Genomic DNA, 19,789 nt, shown 5'->3' on the forward strand with positions numbered 1-19,789 from the left:
AAAAGTGATGTACGGAATGGATGAGTTTTATACTGGACAGTGAGTCGGTGGTGGACACAATTCACGTCCAACTGAGCTGATTCATGCAGGCATACGTGGCGGACTCGGATTCGACAGTGAACCTCTAGTACCGGTTAGTGTTGGAAACGCGGTGGGCGATACCAATGATGTATGTATTTTTGTCACCGTTCGTCCATTGTGCTTAAGGCATGAATCCAAAAATGAGATAATCCAAATCTTAGGTGGACTGCACAGCTGGATACCGTGGTGATTGATTACCCACCATTAAAATTTCCTAGGGCTGGGCCTACTGCAATGTTTATTTGCCATCCACTTTTTTATTAGATCACAAGGAAGCCAAAAAAACAAATATCAGCTTCATCCAGAGCTTTTATACCCTTGGAAAGTTTATAAATTGGTGAGCTTTCAACCTCTTTCTTACGACAATATCCACTTGATATTTGAATGTCTCATTTTTTATCTCATCATTGTGGTGTGTTTCTATTTTCATCTCTACTTGTGTGGGTGTGTTATAATTGAAATTGTGGCTTAATTCAAACTAAATAATTATGACCCAAAGTACTTAGATAGGTAGACATGTAGTGTATGATTGAGATCTGATGAGATACTCTGTCTATTTAGCCACTCGCTTAAGGTATAAACATAATCAGACGATATTTAGATGGTAAGGTTCGTCCTTTAATAATGGGTTGTACATTTGACTTCTGTATGAAAGAACCTTTCAATACAAATGAAGTGAAATGAAAAAAAAATTCTTATACTTGATCATGAAGAACAATTGTAAAGCACCTTTCTAAATGAAGAACTAAATCAAGCATGCAAGTATAGACTTAAATTATAGCTGAGATTGGTAGCTATGTATTACACTATGTGATTTAAATAACAAGCTGAAAGTAAATAATTATACTAAGAGTTATAATTTACTTTACTTGGCAAGTAAGTGATTACACTAAGAAAATATAAATTGACTTATAATTTGAAAAAATAATTCAAAGATCACATTTGGTTTTGATTAAGTTGGTACAAGATAATATGTGTGTGTGTGTGTGTTGTATTTCTTTATTATTTATAGCCTTAATTTGACAATCTAAATCATTTTCGAAAAGTTACTATAACTTGTCACTACTTCTTCTTTCTTTTTTTTAAGGCTAGCTTGTTGGTACACACCCATGCCAGTACACACACTCCATGTTAGCCACCCCCACTAGGATCGATACCAAGACCTCAGGTGTTGAAATGAGTTATCTCCACTCGGCTTGCCAATTGAGCTATGGATTTGGGCGTATAACTTGTCACTACTTGAATCTCTCTGTTTCTTCCCTTTTCATCTGTCTTGTAATTGTTTCTTCACGATTAATTCTTCATCTGTTGCTTAGACATTGACATAGTATAGTCTAATACATCCTAGTTGTTGTTTGCTAAGAAATTTTTTTTAAATATTCAAATACGTCACTAAAATTTTGTGTAAATCATACTTAATTTATTTTAATTGACTGTTAAGAGGAACAATGATAATAAGAATGAAAAATCTCTTAAAATAAGCTGGCGAAATAGATTAAAGACGAAACACCTACATCATGATGGGGGGCATAATAAGCCTTTCCAACCCCCACGGTCACTTTGACAGAGGGCTTACTACCGAATCCAAGTCCACAGATGAGCCTAACTTGCGGTGGCTTGCCATCAGTAGATAAATCACCTTTTCACCTCGTTACTAAAATTCAATCCAATCCAAGACTTACGTGGCCCACACCATACGAACGGTGTAAATTCATGCCAAAAACCACTGAATTCACGTGAAACGGTCCACATTGGTTTTGGAATGTTCAGCTTTTGGGGGTATCGACTCCATCCTAGTGCGTCAGGATAGATTGGACGGCATATATATATATATACACACCATGGCCCCACAATCAATTTGGACCACTTTTAGTGGTGGGACTTCTCATCTCAACTCTTCCGCGTGGTGTGGCCCAGATGAGAATTGAATCAGCCTGATTTTTGAGTTCCTTAACAAAATAAAGGTACTAAATCTGATGGACGGCTTGGATCCCATCCAAATTAATTCGTTTCCTCCAGTCAGTGAAAGTCACGCGGGCGTTTTTTCCCTGTACCGCTTTTGAATTTGGTTGAAAGAGGGTGGAAATTTTCCTACTTTGGCGGAGTTGTTGTCGAGGACTGATACATCTGAATGGATGGTTGGTTTGCATACAGCCCCTTCTCTTCCACAAAAGTTTCACCTGTTTAGCACATCCTAAGCCATGGAAACGGTTTAACCAGACGTGAAAATTATCTTTTTTAAATAATCATGCAGAACCACTAATTACGTGGGCCACACTTATTCACTTGAATAGACCATCAGTAATCCTTTAATTTTTACGGTCTATCCTTCCTGAGAATTGGAATGTGTCCTTTTTGACATAGGATACACTGTTTCCATGGATGAGATTTCTCATAGAATCTGTACACTGCCTATAATTAAGATGACGGTGTATCTAACTCTTCGTACCACTGGATGTTAGTTATCAGTTCTTTTCAGAGGTGTCACTTCTTCACGAGAAATTTACGACTGTGGGCCCAACCTTTTATCCATTGGATATTCTTGAAACACTACAAACTTAACTTGCGAACCTGGACTTACTTGTACGGACAACGAACATGATTACGAAAGTACCCCCTCTTTTTAAGTAAGCTGGCGTATACCCGTGAATTTGTGTAGCCATATTTACCAATAATTTGTAGCCATAGGTACCAGAGTATAAAGACTTGATAAACTGGGTCAGCTAGTTAAGGTCAATTGGATCAATTATCTTGCTCACTTATTTTTTTAGATTTGTCTCATTTTTTATCTTATATCATAATGAGAGTAGTCAATTCATTTTTTTAGATTCATCTCATTTTTTGTTTTATATCATAACGAGAGTAGTCAAAATAAATTGACGTGAGACTCACATAAGTAAGGAGTTCCTACCCTAAGTTGTTGTGGGCAATCTGCATCCTTTTGGATTATAGGGAATTCATATAACCCTAAGTTACAGGCAAGTTACATAACTTTTAGACAATTTAATTTGCATATGGCTCAATTGAGTTTCTAAACTCCCTATTTGAGTAACTTAGAGTTGAACAGTCTTTAAAAGAGATTTTTGGCAAGTTGTATTCAAGCCCCATCATGTGGTATACTCTACTTTAGCACTAGAGCTTATTCATTTATTTTATCATCAAAACATTCCTAGTAATTCAGCGAGGAAACTTAGGAATTGAGCGAGGAAACCTAGAAATTGAGCGAAGGAACTTTGAAATTCAGCGAGGCAACTTAGAACTTGCACGAGGCAATGTAGAAATTGAGCTTGGGTTTGGGATTACAACAGAATATTCGTCACCTTCTCAAACCACCATTTCAGTGTATACATAGAGCTTGAGTTTGGGATTACATTAGAATATTGGTCACCTGCAAAAATAAATTGAAAAATATATCAAATATAAAATTCAGAAGATAATCATAGTGTACAAAATCAGAAATAATTGAAAACAATGTAGCATTTCATGAATTTAAACTAGCTTCATATGAAATCGAGATAAAAATTGAGCGAGGAAATACCGAAAATTGAGCGAGACAAACTATAAAAACAAGCGAGGCAAACTAAAAATTGAGCGGGACAAACTAGATATTTGGCGGGGAAAACTAGAAATTGAGTGGGGCAAACTAGAAATTGAGCGGGGCAAACATGAAATTTAGCGGGGTAAACTAGAAATTGAGTGGGGCAAACTAGAAAATCAGCGGGGCAAACTTAAAATTGAGAGGGACAAACATGAAATTGAGCGGGGCAAACTTGAAATTGAGTGGGGCAAACTAAAAATTAAGCGGGGCAAACATGAAATAGAGCGGGGTAAACTGGAATTTGCGCGGGGGAAACTAGAAAATCACCGAGGCAAACTGAAAACTAAGTGGGGCAAACTGAAAATTGAGCGAGGCAAACTAGAAATTCAACGGGGTATATTGGAAATTGAACAGGGCAAACTTGAAATTCAGCTAGGCAAACTAGAAAGGAGTTGTATGTTTTGTCATTTTGTAGTTCTTGAAACATGATAGCTAAAAATGACATGCTTTGAGCCATATCAAATTGAACTTAGCGAGGTTCTTACCTTTCTCAACAATTGAGCCTTGATGAATCGCAACAATCATATCAGCATTCCTCTCTAACCATTGTGTCAAGACCCTGAATATACAGTATTTCAATAGCAGAAGAGGTAAGTAGCCATTCTCTCCCCTTAAATCAACTGCAACTTGCATATAAGAAACCATGACCAAGGTACAAATTTTGTCATTAGCTTCTATGCAAAGTTGTGGCTATTCCACAACTTACTTTAATGAACCGAGGTACCCCAAACTTTTTTTTGTTACATTGGTGTAGCTCCAATAGTTTTGGAGGTGTTTGGATGTACTATTGGATTGAATTGCATGACGAATGAATAATGAATGATGGAAAATATCATTAAAATTTTTCATTTCCTCTTGATGAAGGGTGCATTACATTGCACCGAATATCATGATATTTCATGACATTTGGTGTAACGTCCTGAAAAAATCCGTACAAAGACCCGAGCACGACCTTAGGCAGAAATCACTAAGGACCAAATCCTTTGGAAATTAGACAAAATTAACTAAGTGCTAAATTAGATTTGCGGTGAAATTAGTTTGAACCACTTTAAATACGAATTGCGAGACCCAAAACTTGTAGAATCATTAACGCTATATTACCCTGAAATCTAGGATCAATCTCTAAACCCGGTTGCTCTCGGGAGCACGCCGAAACTCCGTATCGGACCTAGACCGCACGTCGAAAGTCCGATTACCGCGAAACTATACGGTTATGACCGCCTTACTGGGCTTGACTACCATCTCGGAAATCAAGTCCTAACAATATCCAGAAACGCACAACTTGAGCCCGGAGCGAAGTGTGTGAGAAACGCGAATATCTTTAGGAAATGAACTGGGACTTAAGTGAATTGAGTCGTTTCAGTTGCAAGCCAAATTTAAGGATTCAGACCGTCAGAATCTGACCCAATTACACCCTCGGATTAGAGAAAATTTTCAACACATGTCAGTGTACTTGTGGCCCTGATCGGATACCGGTAACCGTTGAACTGAAACTGGTTCTCCTCGGTCGATCTGTTAATCCGATCGGACTGAAAACTTAACTTGACCTAGATCCAATGTTTGGGAGCTTAAGTCCGACCACACGCAGAAAAGGGGCCTCCAGAAGTGCTCCGTTGGACCGAAACAGTCCGTCTTTGGCTATAACCCAAGTATACCATGGCCCTGGGGCCATTCCCATCACTTCTGGGCCTATATAAGGGCCTTAAACCCTCTCTCTCATTTCATACGAATTTGGAAAACCCTAAGAGATAGAAGAGAGAAAAGAGAAGGAAAGAGAGAGAAAGTGAGAGAGAGAGTCGACGTTTCTTCCTAGGATTCAATCCCATCACTCCACGTGCTTAACCACCACACCTGTATTACTTTTTCGACGATTCCAACTCTGTACTTGGGTAAAAAAACCTAACCCTGATCTATTTAAGGGTTTTCAATAGTGTAAGTGATGAAATAGCTAACTTATTTCATGTTATAGGTTGTCGTTGTGCCGTAGACAAAGGCTTAGTGTTTAAACTGAGTTCGTTACGAGTCTACCGGTGAAAGGTGCGAACTATAAACGTTCAAGTTATGATTTTCAAGGCTTTCAATGTCAGTTAATGATTTATGACTGACTTGATTGCTGTTGCATGTGCTTAGATGCAATGATTTTCGTTTATTACATATATTGTGAACTATGTTGAATATAATACATTCCGTGTATTTGTTGAAATGTTTGGATGAATATGGAATTAGGATTTGTGTTTGCTATGATTACTTGAGTGAAAGTACGTGATTGTTGTACTTGTGGCAACTCCTCGTGAAAGGATTTGCTATAATATATGTTATAACTAATTTATTATATGTATGTTGATACGTATAGTCTAAGTGTTTGATAATATGTCTGAATGAGAAAATGTTTGATGAGAATTATATTTAATAAGGGTGTTGAGATAGAATTCTCAGCTACCTTATCTATATGTATAGTTTCCTTCATGTGACCTAAATTCTGAGTATGAAATTTATGGATGAAATGCAATATATGAAAATATGTGCAATGTGTTCGAAGAAATGCTCGAATGAGATTCTTGTTGGGAATGTTTATTAAATGTCTATATGATTATCACATGTCTCCATATGCTGCATTTGAATATGATTGGGATACTACGTAGTCCAGGCAATCGGTAACAATTCCTGTTTGAGTGGCCGAGCTAGTCTCACCACATTTGATGCGTTCGATGAATCTGAGTCGTACGATAATTGTCAAAAATGTTTAGCGTTCCATGTCGACTAATTTAGCGTACGCTCGTACCAATCGAACTTGTCAAGTAACCCGATTTGCCTACTGTGTGTTCACCATGTATGGATGCTACTACTTGAACCTAAGGTACCAAACTTACCAGTGAAAAGCCTGTTTAACCTTGGTACCTCGATCCGCTAAGACTCATAAGTCGGGGCATGGTGGTATGGGACACCGTGGTTGAGCTGTCGGCCTACGCTGGGGCGACAAGCCTCCCCGTAGTGACCAGTGAGTAACCCAAACTCGTGAGCCGAATACGGTGGTATGGGACACTGTATTCGAGCTGTCGGCCTACGCTGGCTCAGCCTGACTGTGGTCCTCAGTCGGGTCAGTGACAAGCCTTCGAAAATAGACTGCCAGTTGGTAGGGCGTTAGTGGAGTGACATCGAGTATGAAACAAGCTTACCCCAGCGCAGCCTGGCTGTGGTCCCCAATCGGTTGGTGACGAGCCTTTTTAAAATAGACTGCCAGTTAGTAGGACGTTGATGGTAGTGACTTGAACATGCCTATCGTATGTGATTAACTAGGATTGACAACCCTAGATGGATCAATGTTGGGTAAATGATATAAAGAGTGATACCTTAGCTTCCCAATCCTACTGTATGAATAAACCTAAGTAAGAACCTGGCTAATCACGTACACGCACCACATTACGTGTGCTTTGACGTAGCAGGTTAAGCACTGAGGAAGGGTTGCATGCCGCGATCGTGAGATGAAGTCGTTGAGGGAGCGCAGGCGAGTGCATGCATCATTATTTCATATTATTCTTGCATTAATAAGAGTACTTAGGACCTGATTGTTGTACTGTGTTATCATTACTGCTTGACTGAATTGATAACATGTTAACCTTTGCTTTATTGTTCCACTGAGTTGATCATTCACTCCCACATTACGGGACAGTGTTTTAAACACCAACCAGACCATGTTTTAGTTTCAGATGATGGCGATGTTTGTGAAGCGGAGCCAGACTTTTATGATGATGAGGAGGGTTTCTCTTATATGCAGCTATCAGGTGGGTCTATATAAACCATGTTCTGATCGAAGGAGTTACAGGGATGCTGATTAGCTGTCATTGCACTTGTTATTTGCACCTTTGGAATACCCATATATATTTATTTTATTCATTTTTGGAGTATACATGTATATATTTAACCTGGAATCATGTTCACACTCTGGAGACTTACAACAGTTTATATATTTTATATATTTATCACAGTCTTCCGCTTGCAAAAGTTAACTATCTCTGGAGTATGATATGATGTTTTGGTATAATCTCACTCATGTTTAATGCACTAATATGAACAATATTCAATCATCATTATCTATGTTGCATAAGTGATGTGTTGGAACTCGGGAGCTGAACTCCTGCTCGACCCCCAATTTTCAGGGCGTTACATTTGGTGCAACCAAATGCGGCCTAAATTAACTCTCATTATTCGGTTCATTTGTGTCCAAATGTAGGGTAAGTTACGGTTAAATGGAGATAAACATTCACAATATTATTTCAATTAGAAACTTTAGCTGTTTCGCTATATTATTGCAATTTTATTTTCACCAGTCCAACTTCAAATGAAGCCAACTGCAATTTGGGACTGGCTTCACCTCTTATTTGAAGTGCGACTAACCCAAGTTTGGGAATCTCACTTTGCCGCAGCTTGATTATCAAAATCTAATTCAATTCTACATCTAAATATAGACTTTAAGAAATGGTTTCAATCACAAGAAGAGCTGAAATACTATTAACCTGAGGCATTTTGTCTATGAACTTTGCAGCATTGGCAATCTCAGCTGTAACTCTGATCTCTTCAATAGTTGCGTCATCCTTACTGTAGGCAATGTTATCTCTAATGCTAGAAGTAAATAACACCGGTTCCTGGCTAACAAGCCCGATTTTCCCTCTTATCCATCTGAGCTGGAACTCCTTGAGATTTATACCATCTATCAGCGGGGCAAACTAGAAATTGAGCGGGGCAAACATGAAATTGGGCGGGGCAAACTAGGAATCGAGTGGGGTGAAGATGAAATTCATTGGGGCAAACATGAAATTGAGCGGGGCAAACTAGACAATCAGCGGGACAAACATGAAATTTAGCGGAGCAAACATGAAATTCAGCGAGGGAAAAGATGCCTATATTCAGTTTGAAATCCAAGTAGACAATAGTACTGGTAAGCAAACTGGTAAGTGATTGTATGTAAAGCTAACCTACACGGGACTATATATATAACCTTCAAACTTGACAAGCTTGATGTGTGGTGTGTGTGGTGTGTACATGAGCTTTATTGCACAAGTGTGTGGACTTAGCAAGGCTCATGTTTAGTGCGAGTACAAATATTAAGTTGGTATATGCATTTCAGTAAATTAAGATTTAACCGCTGATTCAAGTTTCGATTTTTGTTTATTTAGATATACTCATTATGCATGCATAAGGTGAAATGAACAGTTATGAATGGTTATGATTGAAGCTAAGGCATCTCTTGATAGAGATGATTGGACCACTTAGAAGTGTGCATGTCAGTTACACCCATCATGAGATTTTCATGTTTTACACTAATGTTTTCAGTATTCATGTCGTTGGAAATGTTGACATTGTGATCACGCCTAGTCCCCCTTTGATAAATGAGGTGATGATTGCTGTAGTCTAGTGTCGATAGTTCCTATCGACCAAATAATTCAGAATACTTTCTAGGATCCATTAAAATATCCAGTAGAATCTCGATCGTTAAAGAATTACCATATAATACATTGCATATTGAAGAATATCATGATTATCCTAAGTTAGAGAATGTTGGAATCATTGGCCATGTATGGCATGTTTTCATCTGGTAATGCAATGATTGCTTTAAATTAATCACATTAAGTATATACGGTTTTATAGGCATGAAGTACTATAGATAACTCAAGATAGAATTGTATTGAAGAATGACTTCTCTCCTTGTATGTGAGAGATTGAGAAAACGTAAGTAAGTGAAAGAGTTCTACAATGGGTGGATCCCTCCCATAGCCACTCCCCTATATAAAATGCATTCGGTCTCTAACACAGACCTCATGCTTGCCCCGCTCAATTTCATATTTGCCCCGCTCAATTTCTAATTTGCCCCGCTCAATTTCATGTTTGCCCCGTTGAATTTCATGTTTGCCCCGCTCAATTTCTAGTTTGCCCCGCTCAATTTCATGTTTGCCCAATTGAATTTCATGTTTGCCCTGCTGAATTTTATGTTTGCCCCACTGAATTTTTAGTTTGCCCCGCTGAAATTCTAGTTTGCCCCACTCAATTTCATGTTTGCCCCACTAAATTTCTAATTTGCCCCGCTGAATTTCATATTTGCCCCGCTCAATTTCTAGTTTACCTCGCTGAATTTCATGTTTGCCCTGCTGAATTTCTAGTTTGCCCCGCTCAATTTCATGTTTGCCCCGCTCAATTTCTAGTTTGCCCCACTCAATTTCATGTTTGACCACGAATTGATTGAAATTGACTGCGAAGTGAATGAAATGGATTTTCAACCATCTACCTAATGGAATCTTGGAAAATAACTAGGTTGGTTGGCTAAAGTAGCTTCTCCTACCCTAAAATCATATGTGGTACGTCAAGTAACTAATTTTGGTTTAAAAGATATTCTTGTTAAATGAATAAATAAAGAAATGAAAAAAAAAGAGAGAAAAATTTATATATATATTCTAAACAGTTTGGATAGACGGTTTGGACATAACCACGGGTGTACCTTGAGTTGAACCGAGTCAAGTTGGCCTCAGCTCAACTCGGCTCAGCTACTAGCTGTCCCCAGCTTGAACTCGGCTTGGTTCGGTCCTCGAGCTTGATTGGCCAACTTTGCTTGATTCGGTCAGCAGCTTGGGCTAGTTTGAGCCGAGTTCGAGCCAAAATCGAGTCACTACGGCATTTTCACAAACACATGCAGTGTATTTTTAATTTCTCACTATATATAAAATAATAATAATTGTTTACAAGTGTTTCATCAAACGCCTTATAGGCAACATCGAAATCAAGGAAAAATGGTATTTGTTTCATATACATACGTTCAATGCAACTAGCCGACACTTCGTTGATTCATTTCATCAACTACTTGGTGAGCAACATCAATATCAATGTAATCAAGTCATTGAGCTAGCTCGATTTGAGTTTGATTCAAGTTGGGGTTCGCTCCGAGCTGAGTCAAGCCGTTTGAATTGGGTTCCAAATTTGTTCTGGCTCAAAAAATTGGGTTCACTTATGGGTCGTTTGGCACCTTGGATTGGAGGGGATTGGAGAGGATTAGAGGGGGTTTCAAATCCCCAGGGTTGTTTGGCAGCATAAAGCAACTGGGGATTGCCAATCCAGGGGGTTTCCAATCCCCTCTTTGAGGGGGTTTGTAATCCAAGGTGAGAGCTTGGATTACACCTAAAATCATTTGAATAGTTGCATGTATAAATGTATGTCACTGTACACTATCATTCTACTGGGCACATGGCCCACTAACGATGATCAGCACCGTCCAAACATTGTTCATGTAGATCAGCACCGTCCAAATATTGTCCAGCACCGTCCAAACATTGTCCATATCAATCAACGATTAAAAATCGTTGGTTAGTCACTCAGACATGATCTTATGCTTGCGGTCCATCTAAGACTTGGAATTTCATCACTTTTAGACAAAACATATATTTTAGCGGGCTTATCACAACCATAGTATCAAAAATTATATATCTCACTAATTGGGGATATTAAAATTGATTTAGTAATTAAATTCAAACCCCCGTGAATATACCATGTATAGGTATTTTTGAATTAAAGTTGATTCACACTCAAGGGTACCAAACACACCAAGAGGATTGCCAATCCAGGGGGTTTCCAATCCTGGGGGTTGCGAATCCAGGGGGTTCCAAATCCACGCTCCCAAACAGGCCCTTAGCCTGTGCCTAATTCCCATGTGTGAGTCGGGTGCGCTTTCAAAGTGCACTCGGGCGAATTCAATTAGAACTTGGAATTCTGCGGTGGGATATGGCAGGTCCGTCCTTTATTTATATACCCAAAATGCCCCTTATGTTTAATTATGAACATATTATCCGACGGTCAGGCAATATCTAGATCATGCGGTGGTGGTCGTATTTTGAGCCATAAACCATCCATGGTAGGGCCCACTAGGTGGACGGTCCTGATCTACTGACCTTCCGGCAGCTTCTGTGGTGGAAGGGAGCTCTCTCATAAAATGACAGCTGCTGCGTCTTTATCTTGTCATGTGGCAGTGGGTTGTATGGAAGCGGATTGGCTGGTGTACCACACACCAGCTATATAGCTGGTGTGGTGTAGATACGTGTCGTGCGAAGACGAGCACCGACGCTCCTCGAGCTCCGAGTTGTACGAACGGTTCAAAGAACATCAAAGTTACATGGCCATATATTTATTATATCCATACCGTTCATCCATTTTTCAAAATCATTTTATACCATTAACTAAAAAATGAATCATATTCAAAGATTGAATATAACACACCAAAAATAGCAGCGGGATAATGATTTTCACCGTTCAAATATTCGTAGGCCTACCATGACGTTTATTTTACATCCGTTCGTAAGGTATAAAAAAAAAAACCCAGATGAATATCCGAAACTCCTGTGATCCCACAAATGTTTCAATTGTAGACGTTCAATCCCTACTGATTTCTTCAATGTGGTCTACTTGATATTTACATCTGCCTTAATTTTTGGCTCGACCCTTAAGACGATCTAATAAAATGGATGGACAGCTTAAATATAACACATACCTCGCGATGTAAACCACGTAATTTAACGACGTCAATACACCAGCTACGTACCCCCAGTCGGCTTACGTTGTATGAAGTGTACCAATTCCACACAATGTTAGCCAGTTGTGTAGGCCGGTGTACCACACGCCACCACATGCTTAGGGGGCGTTTTGCGCATGGTATTAGATGGGATTACGTGGGATGGGATTGCATTTGGTCAGTGCTAATTCCACTCAATGTTAGCAAGCTGTGTAGGTCCCACCCTGATGTGTGGGCTATATCCACATCGTCCACCCATTTTTTGAGATCATTTTAGAGCATGGGCCAAAAAATTAAGTAGATCTAAAGCTCAAGTGGACCCCACCATAGAAAGCGGGGAATTGAATACTTATTGTTGAAAATTTCTTTTGAGCCACATAAGTTTTGGATTTACCTTATTTTTAGGCCTATGCCATAACATAAGGTTACAAAACAGATAAACAGTTTGAATATAACAAGTGTGTTATTCTTAATGGTTTCACATGATGATGGGTATATCCATTCAATGTACTATTGTATTACAAATATATTAGGAAATTAAGCTTAGCCCATGGTTACAGGGACAGTCCCTGCCATACGTAATAATTACGTGTTTTTTTAATCCCATTCCACCTGATCCTTCCCAATATCATGCGCCAAACACTCCCTTCATTGGGTACGTGTAATGGTCTACTTGGCAAGCTAGTTATAAGGTTTGAACCGAAAAATAAAATAAATCCAAATATCACGTAGACCCCACTATAAAAAGCAGCTGGGGATTGAACCTCTACCATTGAACTCCTCTTGGGGTCACATAAATTTTAGATCAATATGAATTTGTTTTTTCTTTTCATCTGGGTATGTGTGGCGATATGAAAATATTGCATGGAAAATAATCATTATGGTGGGCTCTACGAATGTTTCAATGGTGAAAATCATCGCCCCCACTGCTATTCACAGCGTGGTCCAATTGATCTTTGGATATGACTCATTTTTAGAATAAATATCTAAAATGATCTCTTAAAATGGATGAACGGTGTGGATATAATAAATACATGATCGTGGGGTTCATGAAACATTGATCTCCTTTCAACCTGTAGCTCGAGGAGCGTCCGCGCTCGTCTTCGCACGACACGTAGCCACACCAGCTAGGTTGGTGATGTGTGGTACACCAGCCAATCCGCTTCCCATTTTAACCGTTGAAACTAAAATTTATAATCATTAAAAAAATAAAACACTCGTATTAGAACCATTGTTTTTTTAGCCGTTGATTGAAATTCTAAGATCTTTCAATCTTGGGGATTTTATAGGCAACCACCATCAGTCGTCTATCTCGTCAGATCAACGGTTTAGATCCCTGAAAATGACCCCAAATCCAACGGCTATAATACAATGAATCCTATAACAATATGTTCCAGAACCCACTGTAGCAAACCTCTTCCTCTATGAAAAAGTCAATGGAAGACCTCCAAAGTAGATGTTTCTTGAACCACAGCTTGCCACGTGGCATCCTGCTTTACCTCCTTTCCTTTCATCCTCTCACGTCTCCTTTCTCCACCCCACGTTCGTACATGAACCAAAATACCTTCCCTCCGTCACCTTTCTCCTGCTTGCAGTTGATGAGAGCACGTCCCGTTCTCTCCTCACGCTGCCAACCATCTGGCCCTCTCCTCCTTTATCTTCCTCCCATCACAGCCATCCAATCAGATAGAATCGATTATACAATACAGATATCCATTCCATGAAGTACAAAATCCTCACCGTCGAATGGCCGGAAATAATCTCTATTTAGCGTCATAAGCAATGTCCGTCCGTCCATCCATCCGATACATTGCAGTAAACCCATAGAAAACAAGCTCCGGCCCACCGCCGATTGATTGAAAACACATCCAACGTACGAAAATGAACGATTTATTCTCAAGCTCGTTCAAGAAATACACGGACCTGAAGCAACAGGTCCAACTAGATGAAATCGAAACGGGCGTTGCAGTGGTGGAAATCGGGAAGGAGACGGTTAATCTCGACCGTTTCTTCGAGGATGTAGAGAACGTGAAAGACGACATGCGAGGCGTGGAACGTCTCCACAAACGGCTCCAAGAAGCAAATGAAGAAAGCAAGACAGCCCACAATGCAAAAACCATGAAAGAGATTAGATCGCGAATGGATAAAGATGTAGAACAGGTGCTTAAAAAGGTGAAAGTGATTAAAGGAAAGCTGGAAGCATTGGATCGGTCGAACGTGGCCCACCGAAAGTTACCTGGATGTGGGCCCGGGTCATCAGCTGATCGGACCCGTACATCTGTTTTGGGGGGGTTGGGAAAGAAGCTCAAAGATCTAATGGATGATTTTCAGAGCCTGCGGTCTAAGATCACGTGCGAGTATAAGGAAACCGTAGAACGGAGGTATTATACGATTACAGGTGAGCAAGCTGATGAAGAGACAATCGAGTCGTTGATTTCGAGCGGTGAGAGTGAGAATTTCCTTCAGAAGGCTATACAAGATCAAGGTCGTGGTCAGATTATGGATACTATATCTGAGATTCAAGAACGTCATGACGCCGTTAAGGAGATTGAGAGGAATCTGCTCGAACTTCATCAGGTTTTCTTGGATATGGCTGCGTTGGTTGAGGCTCAAGGACAACAGCTTAATGATATTGAGAGCAATGTGGCACATGCAAGCTCTTTTGTTCGACGTGGGACTGATGAACTTCAAACGGCTAAGGATTATCAGCAGAGTTCTAGGAAGTGGACGTGCATAGCAATCAGCCTCAGTGCTGGGATTGTGGTGGTTCTTGTTTTGCCTATCCTAGCTAACCTATCTGCACTTGCGCCCATTGTCTGAAATGAGAATGAAAGTGAAAATCAATGCGAGAAAACTGCATGCCGTTTCACTTCTTTTGTTTTTCTGTTCATCGTCATGTAAAAGGTTATACATTTTCGACAATTCGCCTGTTTGTACACCTATTCACATTGTATTTTTAAGATTGTGATTTTATGTTTTAAACAATACATGGAGAGAGATAGAGATCTTTTACATGAGAGTTTTGTTATGTGTTTTTATTAGGCTGTCCATCTATTTTGGATCATGGAGGCATGAGCCTAAAAATGAAGCAGATTGAAATCTTGGGTGGATTATAGAAAAAACAGTGTTTATTGAATGTTCACCGTTAAAAACTTCCTAAGGCTCCTTGTGATGTTTATTTACTATCTAACCTGTTGATTAGGCTACAAGGAGGTGGATGTGGCTGAAGGAGAAAATCATATATCAGCTTGATCCAAAACTTTTGTGGCCCCCGGGAAGTTTTTAATGGTGGGTGTTCAATCACTACTCTTTTCTTGGCATGGTCCATCTAAGATTTTGATCTGACTCATTTTTAGGCACATGCCCTATAATGAACTCGCAAAATGAATGGATGGCATCGATAAAATGCATATATCATTGTGGAGCCCACATGTCTAGTGGTAGTTGTTGGGATTTGTGTTGTGGTATCACACGGATATGGATCTAGGATAACAATCCAAGAGCACCAAGCAATCATAAGATAACACAAAGATTTAACGTGAAAAACTCTTTAGGGAAAAAAACCAGGGCACAAAGCGACAGATCTTTACTAGGAAAATAGAAATTACAAATAGAAAAGACTTACCTGATTCGAACAACCTTAAATCTCACCCTTGCTACACCCTTTGCAAACTCTAAAACCCTTTTAGAGACCTTTGGAATACCTTTAGAATGCGTTAGAATGTTTTTAAACGGTCCTAAGGACTCCTATTTATAGTTTAGGAAACCTCACTTTCACACCAACTTTAGAATAGTCCGAAAACTGCCTCAAATTTACACAATCCGCGCGTAGTCTGCGTAACCTTCAACTAGTCAAAAACTAGTCGAGCCTGACCTTCGATTGGTCGAGGATTACAAAAATTTCAAACTTTTCCAGATTTAAGACATCTTTTAACAAAAATCTCTACCATGTCTTCAATCTTCAAACATGTAGCTTCTTACCATCTTCTCTTATCTCTGCATCACATCACTGCTTCTCGTGCACACTTCGTCCTTCTTTTTCTCTATCTCCAAGCCCAGAAAAGTTGTAGAGAACTTGAACTTCTCTATAGGAATGACCTTGGTGAGCATTACTGTCGGATCTGAATCCACATGCTCAACCACTTTTACTCCTGTCTTCTCAAAAAATAAGACGTAGTCTTCTATACCTCGAATGTATCGAAGTAACCATCTCACCGCCATTTAATATTGCTTGCCGGGGTATTTACTCGCAACACCAATTACCTATGAAATAATCAGTCTAATACAAACCATGGCATGCACTGCCAACCGCATTCAAATAAGGCACATGAGACATATCCTGCTTTTCCTCATCTGTTTTGGGACATGACCTGAGAAAAACTTGGAGTCGCGTACGGAACGCTCATTGGCTTTGCCTGGTCTATTGCATACTTACTCAAAGTATTCTACCTGTGATTACTAAAGCATGCTCCTTTTCCAGTCTTTATGAATATCAATGCCAAGAACCATCTTTGCAGTCCCCTGATCCTTCATCTTAAATGTCCCACTTAACCGAGTCTTTAGTATGTTAATTTCAAACATGACGTGATTGGCTATCTACATGTCATCAACATACAATTCCTTACTCACCATGAAGGAATTAATTTCATACCACTGCCTAGGCGACAGGTCGTACCACGGCCTCCTATAAATTTTTTTCTTAGCCCTTTTAAACTTCGAACCACTCTGTTTGCTTTATGTAGATCTACTCTTTCAATTTCCCGTGCAGAAGTGCAGACTCCACTTCCATCATTTCTAGCTTGAGATCACATTGGCAAACCAGTACCAATACGAATCTTATAGACACCTGATATATCGTCGGCACGAATATCTCTGAGAAGTCAACCCCTTCTCTCTGAGCATAAGTCTTCGCTACCAGCCTCGCTCTGTATATATGTTGTATTCCCTTAAAGATCCACCTGCATCCAACCACTTTCCAGCCCACTGGAAGCTCCACCAGCTCCCATGTGTCGATCTGGTATAATGAGTCCATCACATCGTCTATAGTCACATTTCACTTCTCAGCCCAAGATCACTTAGAGTTGTCTGAATAGTTGACGGAGCCCCCTCGTCTTTAACGAGAGCATATGCGATGTTGGAGTCGTCCATGTACATTGCCGATATCCTACGATTATGTTGTGTGATTCTTCTCATAGGTGTCTCTGTTCGTGCATCTCGGCCTTCATGCCTTGCTCGTTCATGTGGCCATACCCAGAATGCCACATGTGCAGAGGTGGAATCCGTTATAGCCACTGCAGCTCCACTTATTAAAGTGCTCCCTATCAACCTGTAAAGATTACCAAGTCGTTGCGCTTTTATGATTACCCGTGCCCCCTTAGATACTTTAAGGGCACCATCAAGTCCGGTGAACTTGCATCATTTTGCCTCAAGTACACCAAGAGAGATCAGGCTCTTCTTCACGTCGGGAACGTGTCTTACCTCAGTTAGGATACGCCCTATCACATCAAAAATTTTGATGCGTACCGTACCAACAGCCACAATAGGCACTATCATTACCCATAAACACATGTCCACTATAGCACTCTCTGTAGCTAGCAAACCAACTCCGATAAGGAGTCATGTGAAAGGATGCTCCTCTGTCTAGAATCCACTGGCCCCTACGATCATCGTATGGGCGTCTGATCGTAGACACAGACAAGACATCACCATCACATCTACTCGATCCATCTGACGTGGCAGCGTTGGCCTCCCTGTACGAAGCCTCAGATTCTTCTCTCTTAGATTTGAGATTTGCACAATCCTTCTTCATGTGTCCTTTCATTCCACAGTTCCAATACTTTATTTTACCTTTGCCATTGCCCTTGGATTTAAATCTAGAACTTGAAGATTTTGTACCTTGTTCAGAATTTCTGCCCCTCGTAAACAGTGCAGCAGAAGATGTCCCCATGTCGCCGTTTAGCTTTCTCATAGCCTTCCCTTGAAGGGCTGAGATAACAGTGTCGACACTCAGGGTTTTATTTGTGGTGCACATTGTGTCCTTAAATGACTCATACGATGCCGGAAGAGAATTCAGTGGCATACATGCTTATTCCTTATCTTTCATCACTTCCTCCATATTTAGCAATTTATTAAAGTTGTTGATATAAGCCTCCAGATCTCCACCCTCTATCATCTTAAAGTTATACCACTGTCGCTTCAAGTGTAGGCGATATTCATAGAATTTTTTCGCAGAGACATCTTCTAACTTCACCCATAACTTAGCCGCAATTTTCTCCCCCATGACATTGTAGAGAACCTCATCCGTGAGACACAGATGGATAGAGGCTAAAGGATTATAATCACTATCAAGAGTCTCCTATTCTTCATCCTTCATAGTCGGTTTGCGCACCTCAAGACCCTTAGCTTCACCTTGTTTGGTTAATAGACTAATCATCTTAATCTTTTATAGCTCAAAATTATTTTTGCTTGAGTACTTCTCAATATCAAACTTGGTACTTCCCATTATTGCTAATCCTACATATTCAGATCTGTGTCCCAACGATAGCTCTGATACCACTTGCTGAGATGTGCTGCGGAATCACACAAATATGGATCTAGGATAGCAATCCAAGAGCACCAAGCAATCACAAGATAACACTAAGATTTAACATGGAAAACCCTTTGAGGAAAAAACCATGGCACAAAGCAACAGATCTTCACTATGAAAATAAAAATTACAAAGAGAAAAGACTTATCCAATTCGAACAACCTCGAATCTCACCTTTGCTACACCCTTTGCAAACTTTAAAACCCTTTTAGAAACTCTTGAAATACCTTTAGAATGTCTTAGAATGTTTTAGAAAGACCCTAGGGACTCCTATTTATAGTTTAGGAAACCCCACTTTCACACCGATCGACTTTAGAATATTCCGGAAACCACTTCAAATTTACGTAGTCTGCACGCAGTCTGCGTAACCTTCGACTAATCGAAGCAGGGCTTCGACCAGTTGAAGCTTCGACTAGTCGAGCTTGACCTTCGACTGGTCAATGATCATGGAAATTCTAAACTTTTTCAGATTTAAGACATCTTTTAACAATGGTAGCAACGGGCAATGTCATGTAGAATCTGAGTCCTTTTACCACAAAGGGGTTCGGGAACAATTATATATCATTTAGGAAAAAGTGTCACATGTGCATGTCAGATGTATGATTAAACGAAAAAAAAAAATCTATATTCACATAACAATTTATAAATAGAGTGAGATACTCAATTCACATTTGATGTGAACGGAGTGAGATGTACAATCCACATCCGATGTGACTTGAGCGAGATGTTTTAGTTGTTTTGAGAACGAAAAAATAAAATAAAATGTGGACTTGAAAGGGTTTTGTGACTTTCGGCTCTGAGTACTCTAATTATTTTCATAATTTTTGTGTGGTTGTGGTTGTGACACATCTTCCTCATAAATTACTTAAATTTTTTTCATTTACTTAAGAAATCCTTGTTATGTCCTTTTACATTTATTTTCTATAATTCTTTCCTTAGCCTTTCTTCCTTGCAAAGAGTTAAGCTTTAAAACTTC

General features: G+C 39.7%; 1 protein-coding gene across 1 annotated transcript; it reads left to right on the plus strand.

Annotated features, from left to right (window-relative positions):
* The first annotated feature begins 13,882 nt into the window (after window positions 1–13,882).
* On the plus strand, window positions 13,883–15,067 carry LOC131257590 (syntaxin-124-like). The gene has a single exon (XM_058258372.1). It carries the CDS (start codon window positions 14,109–14,111, stop codon window positions 15,045–15,047), a length of 939 nt encoding a protein of 312 aa, XP_058114355.1. The 5' UTR covers window positions 13,883–14,108; the 3' UTR covers window positions 15,048–15,067.
* Window positions 15,068–19,789: the final 4,722 nt, after the last annotated feature.

Source organism: Magnolia sinica, chromosome 10, assembly GCF_029962835.1.
Source record: "Magnolia sinica isolate HGM2019 chromosome 10, MsV1, whole genome shotgun sequence".
NCBI classification, from domain to species: domain Eukaryota; kingdom Viridiplantae; phylum Streptophyta; class Magnoliopsida; order Magnoliales; family Magnoliaceae; genus Magnolia; species Magnolia sinica.